This window comes from Hemiscyllium ocellatum, chromosome 4 (assembly GCF_020745735.1).
Source record: "Hemiscyllium ocellatum isolate sHemOce1 chromosome 4, sHemOce1.pat.X.cur, whole genome shotgun sequence".
In the NCBI taxonomy this organism is placed as follows: Eukaryota; Metazoa; Chordata; class Chondrichthyes; order Orectolobiformes; family Hemiscylliidae; genus Hemiscyllium; species Hemiscyllium ocellatum.
Window position 1 is genome coordinate 123,560,322 of NC_083404.1, and position 16,709 is coordinate 123,577,030.

Sequence of the window (16,709 nt, forward strand, 5' to 3'; positions counted from 1 at the left end):
ACTGGGACAACACCACTATCATCGGGCAAGCCAGACAGAGAACAGCCAGGGAATTCCTAGAGGCATGGCATTCATCCACAAACTCCATCAACAAACACGTCGACCTGGACCCAATATACCAACCACTACAGCGGGCAGCTGAAACTGACAACCGGAAGCGGCAAGGACAGACCACTATAAATACCGGAAGAAACATCAAAGAAGCGCTTCGCAGGAGGCTCCAAAGCACTGATGATGTCGCCTAGCCAGGGGACGAAACGTTTGCAACAAAAACTTCCAGCTTGGCGAACAGAACCACAACAACGAGCACCCGAGCTACAAAACTTTGCACAAACCTTGAATATGATGTATATGGAAGTTGGTGGGGTGATAGGTGAGGATCAGTGGGGTTCTGTCCTGGTGGCGATTGGAGGGGCGGGGCTCAAGGGTGGAGGAGCAGGAAATGGAGGAGATGTGGTGAAGAGCATCGTCGATCACGTCTGGGGGACGTTGCGGTCTTTGAAAAAGGAGGCCATCTGGGTTGTTCGGTATTGGAACTGATCTTCCTGGGAGCAGATGTGGCGGAGACGAAGGAATTGGGAATATGGAATGTCATTTTTACAGGGGACAGGGTGGGAGGAGGTGTAGTCTAGGTAGATGCGGGAGTCGGTCGGTTTATAGTAAATGTCCGTGTTGATTCGGTCGCCCGAGTTAGAAATGGAGAGGTCTAGGAAGGGGAGGGAGGAGTCTGAGACTGTCCAGGTAAATTTGAGGTCGGGTGGAAGGTGTTGGTAAAGTGGATGAATTGTTCAACCTCCTAGTGGGAGCACGAGGCAGCGCTGATACAGTCATCGATGTAGCGGAGGAAAAGGTGGGGGGTGGTGCCAGCTCCAGCCCCACACCAGGTCCTAGCTCCCAGCCCTGCCGTGTTTTCACCATCCCTCCAGAACTACCCCTCTCTGAGGATGAAAGATCAGTCCTCGGCAGAGGCCTCACCTTCATTCCCCTACGCTCTCAGATTAACGAGTTCAACATGCGTCGAGACATCAAACAATTCTTCTGCCGCCTTCGCCTCCGCGCCTACTTCTTCAACCAGGATTCTCGCCCACCCTGTGACGACCCCTTCTCCTGCCTCCAACACACCCCATCCACCTGGACACCTGGTCCTAGCCTCTTACCTGTCCTCGATCTCTTCATAGCCAACTGCCGCCGGGACGTTAACCACCTCAACCTCTCCACCCCTCTCACCCACTTCAACCTCTCACCCTCGGAACATGCAGCCCTCCACTCCCTCCATTCCAACCCCAACCTTACTATCAAACCGGCAGACAAGGGAGGCGCGGTAGTAGTTTGGCGTACCGACCTTTACACCGCTGAGGCTAAACGCCAGCTCGCAGACACCTCCTCCTACTGTCCCCTTGACCATGACCCCACCTCCCACTACCAAACCATCATCTCCCAGACCATCCATAACCTCATCACCTCAGGGGATCTCCCACCTACCGCCTCCAACCTCAGTCCCACAATCCTGCACCGCGCGTTTCTACCTCCCGCCCAAAATCCACAAACCTGACTGCCCCGGCCGACCCATTGTCTCAGCCTGCTCCTGCCCCACCGAACTCCTCTCTACATACCTCGACACAGTCCTGTCCCCCTTAGTCCACGAACTCCCCACCTCCGTTCGGGACACCACCCACGTCCTTCACCTGCTCCATGATTTTCGCTTCCCCAGTCCCAACGCCTTATCTTCACCATGGACATCCAGTCCCTGTACACCTCCACCCCCCATCACAAAGGACTCAAAGCCCTCCACTTCTTCCTTTCCCGCTGTACCAACCAGTACCCTTCCACTGACACCCTCCTTCGACTGACTGAACTGGTCCTCACTCTGAATAACTTCTCTTTCCAATCCTCCCACTTCCTTCAAACCAAAGGAGTAGCCATGGGCACCTGCACGGGCCCCAGCTATGCCTGCCTCTTCGTAGGATATGTGGAACAGTCCATCTTCCGCAGCCACAGTGGCATCACCCCCCACCTTTTCCTCCGCTACATCGATGACGGTATCAGCGCTGCCTCGTGCTCCCACGAGGGGTTTGAACAGTTCGTCCACTTTACCAACACCTTCCACCCCGACCTCAAATTTACGTGGACCATCTCAGACTCCTCCCTCCCCTTCCTAGACCCCTCCCTTTCTATCTCGGGCGACTGAATCAACACGGACATTTACTATAAACCAACCGACTCCCACAGTTACCTAGACTGCACCTCCTCCCACCCTGCCCCCCTGTAAAAACGCTATCCCATATTCCCAATTCCTCGTCTCCGCCGCATCTGCTCTCAGGAGGACCAGTTCCAATACCGAACAACCCAGATGGCCTCCTTCTTCAAAGACCGCAGTTTCCCCCCAGACATGATCGACGATGCTCACCACCGCATCTCCTCCACTTCCCTCTCCTCCGCCCTTGAGACCCCCCCCCCCCCCCCCCCCCCCGCCAAATCGCCACCAGGACAGAACCCCACTGGTCCTCACCTACTACCCCACCAACTTCCATATCATCCGTCGTCATTTCCGCCACCTCCAAACAGACCCCGCCACCAGGGATATACTTCACTTCCCTCCCCTTTCAGCGTTCCGAAAAGACCACTCCCTTCGTGACTCCCTCGTCAGGTCCACACCCCCCACCAACCCAACTTCCACTCCCGGCACCTTCCCCTGCAACCGCAAGAAGTGCAAAACTTGCGCCCACACCTCCCCCCCCTTACTTCCCTCCCAAGGCCCCAAGGGATCCTTCCATATCCGCCACAAATTCACCTGCACCTCCACACACATCATTTACTGCATCCGCTGCACCCGATGTGGCCTCCTCTATATTGGGGAGGCAGGCCGCCTACTTGCGGAACGTTTCAGAGAGCATCTCTGGGACACCTGGACCAACCAACCCAACCACCCCATGGCTCAATACTTCAACTCCATCTCCCACTCCACAAAAGGACATGCAGGTCCTTGGACTCCTCCATCGCCATACCATAGCAGCACGACAGCTGGAGGAAGAGCACCTCATCTTCCGCCTAGGAACCCTCCAACCACAAGGGATGAATTCCGATTTTTCCAGTTTCCTCATTTCCTCTCCCCCCACCTTGTCTCAATCCCAACCCTCGAACTCAGCATTACCTTCCTAATCTGCAATCTTCTTCCTGACCTCTCCGTCCCCACTCCCACTCCAGCCTATCACGCTCACCTTAACCTCCTTCCACCTATCGCATTTCCAACACTCCTCCCTACCTTTTATCTTAGCCTGCTTGGCACACTTTCCTCATTCCTGAAGAAGGGCTCATGCCCGAAACTTCGATTCTCCTGCTCCTTGGATGCTGCCTGACCTGCACTTTTCCAGCAACACATTTTCAGCTCTGATTGCCAGCATCTGCAGTCCTCACTTTCTCCTATGTAAATGGGATTGGCGCTCACAGAAATGACAGCTGATGTAGTGATTCTCTTTCAAAGGAGAATTGAATCCATGCATCAATGAAGTAAAAATGAAAGAACATATTATGCTGTCCTTCCATATTAGTGCTCCTAAAGTGCATCACTTTGTATTTCTCTGCCTTGAAAATGGAATTTTGGCATTTATTACTAAAGGATTGGAAGATAAATGCAGGCGAGTGCTTCTGCAATTGTACAAGGCATTGGTGAGATTGCATGTGGAGTACTGTTCTGCACCCTTAACTTGAGTGAGTATGCAGTTTAATTGTAAGCAGTTCAGAGAAGTTTCCCTAGCTTATTTCCAGAGATGAAAGCTTGTCTTTTGAATATAGTACCTATACTTGCAAAATTGAGAAGGATGAGAGAACTAATCGAGGTGTAAGATGCTAAAGGGAATTGATTGCCAAAGTAGAAGTGGGACAATCTAGAATGAAAAGTAATAGTTTTGAGGTTGACGATTGGCAGGCGGCACGGTGGTACAGTGGTTAGCACTGCTGCCTCACAGCGCCAGGGACCTGGGTTCAATTCCCACCTCAGGCGACTGACTGTGTGGAGTTTGCACGTTCTCCCCGTGTCTGCATGGGTTTCCTCCGGGTGCTCCAGTTTCCTCCCACAGTCCAAAGATGTGCGGGTCAGGTGAATTGGCCATGCTAAAATTGCCCGTAGTGTTAGGTAAGGGGTATATGTAGGGGTATGGGTGGGTTGCGCTTCGGCGGGTCGGTGTGGACTTGTTGGGCCGAAGGGCCTGTTTCCACACTGTAAGTAATCTAATCTAATGAGGTGATGTTACTTCTGGCAAAGGGTTGTGAATCTGTGGAATTCGTTACCCACGAGTCTGGAGGATGCCAGAACACTGAATAAATTTAAAGAGGAGATCGACAGATTTTTAATTAGTAATAGATTCAAGGCTAGGGGGAGCAGGCAGGAAAGTTGAGTCTCGGCCGAGATGAGATCAGCCAGGATCAATTTAAACCCTCGAGGAGGCTCGAGGGTTTAAATTGCCTACTCCTGATCCTAGTTCTTTTTCTATTTTGAACTCCATTTCCTGCCCATTTCACCACTTTGTCTACATCCATTGAAACTCTGCAATTATCCTTATTTTTGTCTCCCTGTCCACTACCAAACAAGTTTCGTATTATTTGCAAACTTGGTAAGTCTACATCTGAGTCTGTCATTCATTTAAAAAAATTTGAAAGTTACATTAAGCCCAAAACTGACTCTTAAGCAACACTGCTGCACACCATCTTCCAACCTGAAAAATGGCTGTTCACCAGCACTTTCTTACTGGGGTCAGTTAGTTCAATTGGTTGGATGGGTGGTTTGTGATTCAGACTATGCCAATTACACGTGTTGAATTCCGATACCAACTGAGATCACCATGAAGATCCTACCTGTCTTCTCAACCTTGCCCCTTGCCTTAGGTTAAAGTCCAGGCCAGTCATCTCTCTCATGAGAGATTGGTCCTATGGTCCTCTGGGGCTACAGTCCTATGGCGACTTTACCTCTATCTTTGTCACTGCAAAGTACCTTATCCATACTACAACATTCCTGTCAATTCCAAGACATTCCTTCATCTGACTGACTAACAAACAGTTTGTACCTGTGTGGTCATGACATTGACCCTTCCAGCTTTGCTGGAATGCAGTGACGCCTCTCATTATTGCATGCAGGATGTACCAAGGAATGCATGCACTTTTATGTACATAATGGCAACGATTGGCATGATTTATTAAAAAAAGATATAAAATTCAATTTTGCAGTAATGGAATAATTGTTTTAATACCTGTTCTTGTAGGTATTGATCAATGATCAAGGATTTACATTGGTACAAAAATTATTTACAGTTTTCATTTTATATTTAACAGGAAGGATGTGGGTTTGAAAAGATTCTTTCCCAAGAGCCTGATGGAATCAGTAAAGGTAAAACTAGTTGGATTAAAGTTTTGATGCATTTTCTGTTTTTTAAGAGTCTGTGCAGTAGCATCATCTGATGCTCACGCATGGGCTTAATGTTGATGCAATAAAGGGAACTGAACATTCAGGAGGATCAATGAAATGTCCTCGTGAGTATTTAGAAGTAAACGATGGGCCAAGATAACACGAGCAGGAGGTTTGTCATTTGGCCCTTCAAGCCTGCTCTGCCATTTGATAAGGTTGTCTGTGCTGATCCAAAATCTGTTAACCACAGTCTTGAGTATGTTCGGTTATCTAGACTGCAAATTTCTGTGGGAAGTACAATTCCATATAGTAATGACCTTCTGTGAGAAATCAAAATTCACTTCATTTCTATCTTAAATGGGATACCCATAATTTTTAAATGGTGTTCTGCATTCACCCACTAGGCATCCATCATGTGAAATCGTTTCAGGATCTTTTGTTTCAATAAGCTCACCTCTTCAAGCTCCAAAGAATATTGGCCCAACCTCCTTAACCTTTTCTCATAAGATAACCCTTCCATCCCAGGAATCAGTCTGGAATCAAACTTCAAATTACTCCCTTCAGCTTAAGACTGGCAAACTTAAACTTGCACTGTCTTTCAGAAACACTGCCAAAAGGACTGGTTTTCTTCACCTTCTCATTAGGGTTGATTGCAACACTGATTAATCTCAATAGTCTGAACAAGGTTTCAAAGCTCAAGCCCAAGATTTCTGTCCCAGCTCACCATCACCCACCCATCCATTTGCTGCTGAAACCTTCATTCATCTCTGGATGACTGATACCTGTTTAAATGACCTTTTTCGCAAACTTTCCACTCACTTCAAACACCACTATCCACATTCTCCAACCTAGCATACTCAGTTCAATCAAAGAACTTGATGGTTTGCCTTCTTTTTCCAAAATTATGTCCATCAACAGCAGAGCTTCACACATTACCTTTCCAGCCCCATACCCAGTGATCTCTAAAGCACCCTGGTTTGTCACACCTTACCTTTAAACAAAAGCATTACCAGACCTTTTATCACACAAGGTCTGATTCCCTCACCCCGACACTGCATTGCCTGACTGTTGTGTGCTATTGCTGTTTATGAAATCTTCTGAATGGATGACTGAAGGAGTAGAAGACAACTAGGTGCCATGAGCTTTTAAAAATGTATCAATTTACTCATGGTTTGGCAAAGCCCCTATTTATACCTCTCTTGCTAGATAAGATGATGGTAAGCTGATTTGTTGAAGCACAGCAACACCGATTCAGTCGTGATAATAAAACTGAAACGGGTTAAGAAGGCTTGTGACTTGAAAATAAAAATTGAGAGTGATGGTGTTCCCATACCCTTTCTTTTGTTGGGATAAAGGTCATAGCAACATAAAAATAGAAATAGGAACGGACTAATCAGTCCTTCAATTCTGGTCAGCCATTCAATATCATCCAACTCAATAATCTGTTTCCACTTTCTGCCTATATCCTTTGATTCCTTTAGCCCTGAGAATTACATGTCACTCCTTGTAAACATTAATTTTTAGGTGTCAATTGCTTTCTGTGGCAGAGAATTCCACAGGTTCAGCACTGAGTGAGTAAAGTTCTCTCCAGCAGAAATACCTACCTTGTATCCATAGACTGTGACCCCTGGTTCTGAACTCCCCACTCATCAGGAACATCATTAGGGCGGCAGAGTGGTTAGCACTGTAGCCTCAGCACCAGGAACCTGGGTTCGATTCCAACCTTGGGCGACTGTCTGTGTGGAGTTTGCACATTCGCCTCCCTGTCTGCATGGGTTTCCTCAGAGTGCTCCAGTTTCTTTCCAAAGAACTTCAACCCAAAGATGTGCAGTCTAGGTGAATTGGCCATGCTAAATTGTCCCATTATGTTCAGGGATGTGTAGGTTAGGTGGATTAGTCAGGGGTAAACGTAGGGGAATGGGTCGAGATGGGTTACTTTTCAGAGTGTCGCTGTGGACCTGTTTGACCTGTTTCTACACTGTATGGATTCTGTGTTTCCTATGTATATGTACATAAGTATATAGGTTTATTGCAGATCTCTCCTGTTCTTCTAAACCTCAGAAAATATAGTACTAACTGGTCTAGCCCTTCTCCATACATTGATCTTGCCATCCCAGGAATTTGTCTGGCGAACCTTTGTTTCATTTCCTCAGCTGGAAAATCTATCCTCCGATAAGGTAAACAAAACTGCATTCCGGACTCCAGGTGTTGTCTCAACAAGACCATATAGAGTTGCAGAAAGACATCCCTGCTGCTTTACTTGAATCCTCTCACTGTGAAGGCAAACATTCAATTTGCTGCCTTCTCTGCATGCTTGCCTTTAGTGACTGGTCTGCAAGGATATCCAGATCTCATTGCACCTCTCCCTTTCCCATTCTGTCGCCATTCAGATAATAGTTGGCTTCCTGTTTTTGTTACCAAAGTGGATAACCTAACAGATACCAATATCATACATCATCTGCCCTGTTCACAAATGAGGACGCAAATAACATACCTGAAATATTGGTATTTAGTGACAGAGAGCGACTGAATGAAAATCAGTTTTAATGACAAGATGGTAGTGGGAAAATTGAAGGCTGATAAATCCCCCAGTCCTGATAGTCTATACCCAGTGTATATAAAGAAGTGGCTGTTGAAATCGGATGCATTGGTTGTCAACTTCAAATTTTCAACAGACTCTGGAACATTTCCTACAGATTGGAAGGGTATATATTGTAACTCTGCCTCCTTTTTCAACCAGGAATTATAGATCAGTTAGCCTGACATAGGTGGTGGGGAAATTCCCGAGTCAGAGATGTCCATGAAAAAAAAAATTAATAACTGAGTATTCAGCATAGGTTTGTGAAGGGGAAGTCTTGTTTGACAAATCTACTGGCATCCTTTTGAGGATGTAACTCATTGAGGGGAGTCACTGTGTATGGTTTATTTGAACTTTCATAAGGATTTTGACAGAGTCAAACATCATAGATTAGCATGTCAAATCAAAACGTGGGATTGGGATAGTGTATTGAAATGGATAAGAACTGGTTGGCAGACAGAAAACAATAGGAATGAATGGGTCATTTTTCTGAATGGAAGGCAGTGACTAGTGAAGTATTGCAGGGATCAGTGCTTGGAGCCCAGCTTTTCATAATATATATTAATGATTTAGATAATAAAACTAAATGTAATTGTCATCTGCAAATTTGAAGGTAGAAAGCTGGATAGGAGGTTAAGCTTTGAGGAGGTTCTTCAGTATGATTTGAATAAGTTGAATGGGCACATTCATGGCACATGCAGAATAATGAGGATAAATGTGTGGTTATCTATTTTGGAAGCAAAACCAGAAAGCGGATTGGTATCTGAATAGCTATAAAGAGTTTGGAATGCGTAATGTCACCTGGATGTCCTTGTAAACTTGTTGCTGTAGGTAAACATGCAGGTGCAGCAGACAATTAACGAGGCAAATGGTATGTTGGCCTTCAAAGCGAGAGGAATTGAGTTTGCAACCAGGGATATCTTACTGCAATTATACAGAGCCTGTTCTTGGTGTAGAGGGAGTGCAAGGAAATTTTACAGACTGATTCCTGAAATGATAGGACTGATGTAGGAAGAGAGGCTGAATCAGTTAGGCTTATAGTTACAGGAGTTAAAAAGACTGAGGGGCTATCGCATTGAAACTTATAAAATCCTGACAGGAACAGACAGGGTAGCGCAGGAAGGATTTTCTCAGTCACAGGGAGTCCAGAACCTCAGGTCTAAAGATGTGGGGTAAGCCATTTACGATTGAGATGAGGAGACATTTCTCAACCCAGAGAGTGGTGAACCCTTGGAATTCGCTACCACCGGAAGCAATCGAGGCTACAACATTGTATTAATTGAAGAAGGAGTTAGATATAGATCTAAGGATATGGAAGAAAAGCAGGAACAGGCTGTTAAGTTATATCCTCAGCTTTGATCATAATGAACAGTGGAGCAGGCGTGAAGGATCCACTCCTGCTTCTATTTTCTATGGTCCAATGGCTAACTTTGTTAGGACTTTCAGAGCTAAGATCAGTTGTGTGGGATCACTCGGTTTTATCTGTGGCATGCACACTCTCAGTCCCCAAATGGAGAGCTTTAGTGGACACACGCATAGTCCTTTGTTTTACTAGATTCCCCAGATTAGTACTTCATTTTAAGGTAAGCCTTGACAGGTTGTGCTGTTCATTGAATCATGGAGGAAGTGAGGACTGCAGATGCTGGAGCTCAGAGTTGAGAATGTGGTACTGGAAAAGTACAGCACGTCAGGCAGTATCCAAGGAGCAGGAGAATCGATGTTTTGGGCATAAGCCCTTCTTCGGGAATGAAAAGTAAATGGGAGGCGGTGGGTCTGGGGGAAAGGTAGCTAAGAAAGCGATAGGTAGATGAAGGTGAGGGAGAAGGTGAAAGTTGGAGAGGAGGGTGGAGCAGTTGGATGGGAAGAGTGTTGGACAGGTCAGGAAGACAGTGCTGAGTGGGAGGCTTGGGACTGAGATAATGTGGGGGGAGAGAAAATCAGGAAACTGTTTAAATCCACAGTGATCTTGTGTGATTCTTCCTCCAGGCATCAGGTGGTAAGGGTTTGGCGATGGAGGTGGCCCAGGACCTGCATGCCCTTGATGGAGTGGTGGGGGCGGGAGTTGAAGTGTTCAGCCATGAGTAACAGTGGGATTTGTTGGTGCAGGTGTCCCAGCAATGTTCTGTGAAGCGATCTGTAAATAGGCATCCTGTCTCCCCAATGTAGAGGAGACCATATCGGGTGCAACAAATACAGTAGATGACATTGGTGGAGGTACAGGTAAATTTCTGTCTGATGTGGGTGGATCCTTTGGGGCCTTGGACGGAGGTGAGGGGATGACGTCACTTCCGCCGCCGCATGGACCGCAACCACTGCCAACCACACCATCTCCACGATCGCCGAGAAGACGACCACCTCCCCTACTGGCACAGGATTCATTGCTTCTGCCAGATTCACTGTCTCCAGCACAGTGACGATACCTGCTGTGCATGTCACTTCTGCCCCTGCAGTTGCTGCTGCCGCAGCAACTTTCCGCCCCTAAAGACATCAATCATCTGGACACGGATGACTCCATCCTCACCATCACATGACATCACCTCTGCCCCCATGGTCATCACTGTAGGACCCACTTCCACCTCCTTTGTAAACGTCATTTCTGTTGGTTACATCACTCCTGACCCTATAATCATGCCCATTCAAGCCCCCACTCCCAGGTCCTAGCTCCCAGCCCAGCTGTATATTTACTATTCCCCCAAACCTCCCCTTCACTGAGGACGAGCGTTTAATCCTCAGCAAAGGCCTCACTTTCATCCCTCTATGCATCCAGATCAATGAGTTTGACACGCATCGAGACCTTGAACATTCCTTCCACCGCCTCCGCTTCTGGGCCCACTATTTCAATCAAGACTCCCACCCACCCACCTAGGATCCCTTCCCTCATCTCTAACACACTCCATTCACCTGCACACCCTGTACTGACCTGTTACCTGCCCTTGTTTCAAACTGCTGCCTCAACCTGTCCACCCCTGTCACCCACTTCAACCTCCCACCCTCACAACGTGCTGCTCTCCACTCCAATCCCAACCTTACCTCAAACCTGCAGACAAGTGGGGTAGCAGTAGTAGTTTGGCGCACTAACCTCTACACCGCTGAAGCCAGGCACCAACTCGCAGACACCTCCTCCTACTGCCCCTCGACCACGATCTCACCTCCCATCACCAAACCATTATCTCCCAGACTGTCCACAACCTCATCATCTCTGGGGATCTCCCATCCACAGCTTCCAACCTCATTTTCCATGAACCCCGCACCGCCCGTTTCTATCTCCTACATCTATCCACCACAACGAAGGCCTACAAGCCCTCCGTATCTTCTTCTCACACTGACCCAACCAGTACCCTTCCACCAACACCCTCATCTGCCTGGCTGAACTGGTTGTCACCTTTAACAACTTCTCCTTCCAATCCTCCCACTTCCTCCAAACCAAAGGAGTAGCCATGGGCACCTGCATGGGACACAGCTATGCCTGCCTCTTTTTTGGGCACGTGAAACAGTCCATCTTCCACAGTTACAATGGCAGCACACCCCACCTGTTTCTCCACTTCATCAATGATTGTATCAGCGCTTCCTCGTGCTCCCACAAGGAAGTTGAACTGTTCAACTTCACCAACACCTTTCACCCCGACCTCAAATTCACCTGGACCATCTCGAACACCTCCCTCCCCTTCCTGAACCTCTCCATTTCCATCTCTAGCGACCGACTAACCACAGACATCTCCCACATGCACACAGCCAATTCCCACAGCTACTAAGACTACACTTCCTCCTACCCTGCTGTAAAAATGTCACCCCTATTCCCAATTCCTCCTCCACCGCATCTGTTCCCAGGATGACCAGTTCCACCTTAGAAAATCCCAGATAGCGTCCTTTTTCCAAGATCGCAATTTGCCTTCCCACATGGTCAACGAAGCCCTCTACCTTCATCTAGCTCCACTTGACGTACCACCACCCTTGAACCCCACCCCTCCCTAAGCAACTAGGACAGAATCCCCTGGTCCTCAGCTTCTAGCCCACCAACCTCCCCATACATCACATCATCCTCTGCCACCTACAAACGGACCCCAACAGCAGAGACATATTTCCTCTCCACCCCTATCAAAGTTCCAGAGAAACTATTCCCTCCGCGACTCCCTCATCAGGACCACGTCCCCCACCAGCCTACACCCCTCTCCAAGCACCTTCCCCTGACACCGCAGGAAGTGCAAAACCTGCACCCACACCAGTCCTTTCATCTCTGTCCAAGGCCCCAAAGGATCCACATTCGACAGAACTTTACCTGTACCTCCACCAATGTCTGCTACTGTATCCGCTGCACCCAATGTGGTCTCCTCTACATCTCAGAAACAGGGCGCCTACTTGCGGATCGTTTCAGAGAACATCGCTGGGACACCTGCATCAACCAGTCCCACCACCTCATGACTGAACACCTCAACTCCCCCTTCCACTCTGTCAAGGACCTGAAGGTCCTGGGCCGCCTCCATTGCCAAACCCTTACCATCCAAAGCCTCATATTCCACCTTGGGGCCCTGCAACCACACATGAACAATGTGGATTTCAAGTTTCCTCATTTCCCCTCCCGCCACATTATCCCAGTCCCAAGTCTCCCATTCGGCACTGTCCTCCTGATCTGTCCATCACCTTTCCCATCTATCTGTTCCACCCTCCTCTCTGACCTTTCACCTTCTCCCTCACCTTCATCTACCTATCGCTTTCTTAGCTACCTTCCTCCCCACCCCCAACCCCCCTCAGCCCCTCCCTCCTCCCATTTATCTCTCAGCCCCTGGCCCACAAGCCTCATTCCTGATGAATGGCCTATGCCCGAAACGTGAATTGGATGCTGCCTGACTTGCTGTGCTTTTCCAGTGTCACATTCTGGATTACTCGTTGAACCATAGCTAGTTTCCTGGCTTAATGGGAATAGTAGAACAAAGAAGCCTTAAGCTACAGCTATTGCAATGCACAATGCTTCACAGATGCTGTTTATTACCAGCCACTAAACTTTGGAAACAAGACTAACGCCATGTAAGCATTAGCCACATAAATACTGCTGTTAATCAGAGGAAATCAGAGGCTGGATATTCAAAGGCAGCTAACTCACCTTATGACTCTCGTAGCATGGCACTATCTATCAGGTAAAAGTCAGGATTTTGAGTCCATGTTTTCCTGTTGCCTGGCTGAGCGCAGCATCAACAGCACTGAAGAATCTCACACCCAGCTTGATTTACACCCCATCTACCATCTTAAACATTTGCTCCCTTCACCACTGGCACACAGTACTATAGACGATGTGCACTGCAGCAATCCATCGAGTCTCCTTTGACAGCACCTTCCAAACACTCAACCTGTACTACCTAGAAAGATAAGGACATCAACTTCACCACTACACCGTTTTGACTTATTGCTATTCTTACCTGTCTCTGGGTCAATACCTAGAATGCTCTTGTTGGCATCGTGTGAGTATATCAGCACTTCATGAACTGCAGCAGTTCAAGAAGGCAACTCCGCTTTATCATCTTTATGGCAAATAGAGATAGGCATCAAATGCTGACCATGCCAGCAATGCTCACATGCTGTGAAGCAATCTTGTTAGAAAAGACAATTATTTTCTCATTCACCGAAATCATGGCTAATCTGTAAAGTTAATTCATACGCTTGTCTTTATCCTATATTCCTTAGTACTTTTGGTTAACGAATCTACTAAATCTCCTATTTAAAATTAGTCAGCTAATTATTAGTTGTCATTGCTGGAACATAATTCGAAACTTCTGTCGCCACTGTGTGTAGTGTTTCTTAGTTTCACTGCTGAAATACCTGGTTCTTGATTTTTACAGTGCCCCTTATTCGTGGTTCCCACAGCCAGCAGAAACAGTTTCTCTGTTTTCTCAGTTCATCATGATGTCTTGAAAAATTCAAGCGAATCACTTGATTTGGAGTCCAGGTGGCATTCTCCTAAATCCATGCTGCCCTCCCTCCAATGTTAATGTATCTAGCTTGAGGTGTTGTGTCCAGAATTGCTCATTGTTCTCCAGGTATGGCCTAATCATTGGCTTTGTTTGAGTGCTCTCCCTTTTGTTTTTTTGTTACTGAATATGTATAGGCCAGTCTGTTTCTTATTATTTCTTTGACCTGTTAATGTTTTACTGATCTAGGTATCAGCATCTCCAATTGTTAATAGATCTCCTTTTAGGAAATACCTTACTTCTGTACTTTATTATGTCTCATTTGTCAAAATTGATATCCATTTACTACAGTTTTGCTTGATCACTTAATGCATAAATTTATGATCATATGTGCAAACATTCAAATTGCAGAAATAGGCCACTCAGTTCTTCAAGCCTGCTCAGCTATTCAGTATGATTGTGGCTCATCTGATGGTCCAGATTTCCTTCTATCTTCTTTCATCCCGTTAACTAGAATCTATTGGAGAAAATTCTCATGTCGTTTTAAACTCTTCCAGGGGAGGAAACATTCTTTCCACAGGCGTTAAAAGCAACTCGATATTATTTGTTTCAACCAATTCACCTTATACTATTCTAAACTCAAGTGGATGCAATCGTAGCCTATCCAACTTTCATCATAAGACTACCTACCCGTCACTAGTATTGATCCAGTAAACCTTCTTTGAAATGTTTCTTTGCTTTATTAAAGAGACTAATTATGTAATGAAGTACTCCAGATGAGGCCCATCCAAAGCTCTGTGTAACTGGAACAATGTCTATATTACTATGAATATAGAATAGTACAGCACAGGAACAGGTCCTTTGCTCCACCAGGTCTGTGCTGACCATGATGCCATTCAAAACTAATCCCATTTCCCTGCACATGGTCTGTATCCCCTCTATTCTATGTCTCTTCATGTGTCTAAGTACCTCTTAAACATTGTTTCTACTTCTGCCATCTGCCTTGGTAGCATGTTCCAGGTGCCTTCTGTCCTCTGTGTGTAAACAAATTCTCTTCATATATATTCCCTTTAAACTTTTCCCCCTCTCACTTTAAACCTATACCCCCATTCCAATCTGGGGAAAAAACACTTCAACTCTCTACCCTATCCATGCCTCACATAATTTATATATGCTTCTTTCAGATCGCCCCTCAGCCTCCCATGCTGTAATAAAAATAATCCTTGGCCAACCTCTCCTTATAGCTATTACACTCCAATCCAGGCAACATCCTGGTTAACCTCTTCTGCACCCTCTCCAAAGCCTCCACATCCTTCCCATAGTATAGTGACCAGAACTGCCAAATGTGGCCTGACTGAAGTTTATACAGCTGCAACATGACTTGCCAACTTTTATACTCAATGCCCCAACTGAAGGCAAGTGTAAACTTTACACCTTCTTTACCACCTTATTCACTTGTTTTGCCACTTTCAGGGAGCTGTGTATTGCACTCCAGTGCTCAGTGCTCGAAGAGTCCTGCTATTTACTGCATGCTTTCCTCTTGATGTGGAGGAGCTGGTGTTAGACTTGGGTGGACAAAGTTAAAAATCACACAACACCAGGTTATAGTCCAACAGGTCTATTTGGAAGCACTAGCTTTCTGAGCACTGTTCCTTCATCAGGTAGCTGGTACCTGAGGAAGGAGCAGTGCCCCAAAAGCTAATGCTTCCAAATAGACCTGTCGGACTATAACCTGGTGTTGTGTGATTTTCAACTTGGCTTTCTTCTTGCCTTTGACCTCCCAAAATGCATCACCTCACTTGTCCATTTCCCATTTTACTGCCCAACTTTCCAGTCTTATATCCTGCTGTATCCTTTGATAACCTTGCTCACTATCTACAAATCGACTAATTTTCATGTCATTTGTAAACTTACAAATCAGATCATATATGTTTTCATCCAAATCGTTTACAAATATTACTAACAACAGAGGTCCCAGCACTGATCCTTGCAGAGCACATTGGTCACAGAACTCCAATGAGAAAAACACCTCTCCAAAACTACACTCTCTTCTATGACCAAGCCAATTTTGTATCCAACTTACCATGGATGCCACATGATTTAATTTTCTGGGCCAGCCTACCATGAGGGATGTTGTCAATTATTTTAGTAAAGTTCACATAGACAGCATCTACTGCCCTATTTGTCACTTCTTTTAAAAATAAGTAAGTTTGTGAGACAAGACATTCCCCAACAGTACCCTTCCACCGACACACTCATTTGTTTGGCCGAACTGGTCCTCACCCTTAACAATTTCTCCTTTGAATACTCCCACTTCCTCCAGACCAAAGGGGTAGCCATGGGCACACATATGGGTAAAAAGTGAGGTCTGCAGATGCTGGAGATCAGAGCTGAAAATGTGTTGCTGGTTAAAGCACAGCAGGTTAGGCAGCATCCAAGGAACAGGAACATTCCTGATGAAGGGCTCTGACCCAAAACGTCGAATTTCCTGTTCCTTGGATGCTGCCTAACCTGCTGTGCTTTAACCAGCAACACATTTTCAGCACACATATGGGCCCCAGCTATGCCTGTCTCTTTGTTGGCTACGTAGAACAGTTGATCTTCCGTAATTACACCGGCACCACTCCCCACCTCTTCCTCCGCTACATTGATGACTGCATTGGCGCCACTTCGTGCTCCCGTGAGGAGGTTGAGCAATTCATCAACTTCACCAACACATTCCACCCTGACCTTAAATTTACCTGGACCATCTCTGACACCTCCCTCCCCTTCCTGGACCTCTCCATCTCCATTAATGACGACCGACTTGACACTGACATTTTTTACAAACCCA

At 46.5% G+C, this 16,709-nt stretch overlaps 1 protein-coding gene across 9 annotated transcripts in view; it reads left to right on the forward strand.

Moving 5' to 3' along the window:
• Positions 1 to 16,709, forward strand: part of LOC132815081 (focal adhesion kinase 1) — a 557,743-nt gene that overhangs the window by 324,901 nt on the left and 216,133 nt on the right. For all 9 annotated transcript variants that reach the window (XM_060823816.1, XM_060823815.1, XM_060823817.1 and 6 more), the window contains one exon: positions 5,326 to 5,380. In XM_060823816.1, coding sequence (XP_060679799.1) covers positions 5,326 to 5,380 — 55 coding nt within the window. The remainder of the gene's footprint in view (positions 1 to 5,325; positions 5,381 to 16,709) is intronic.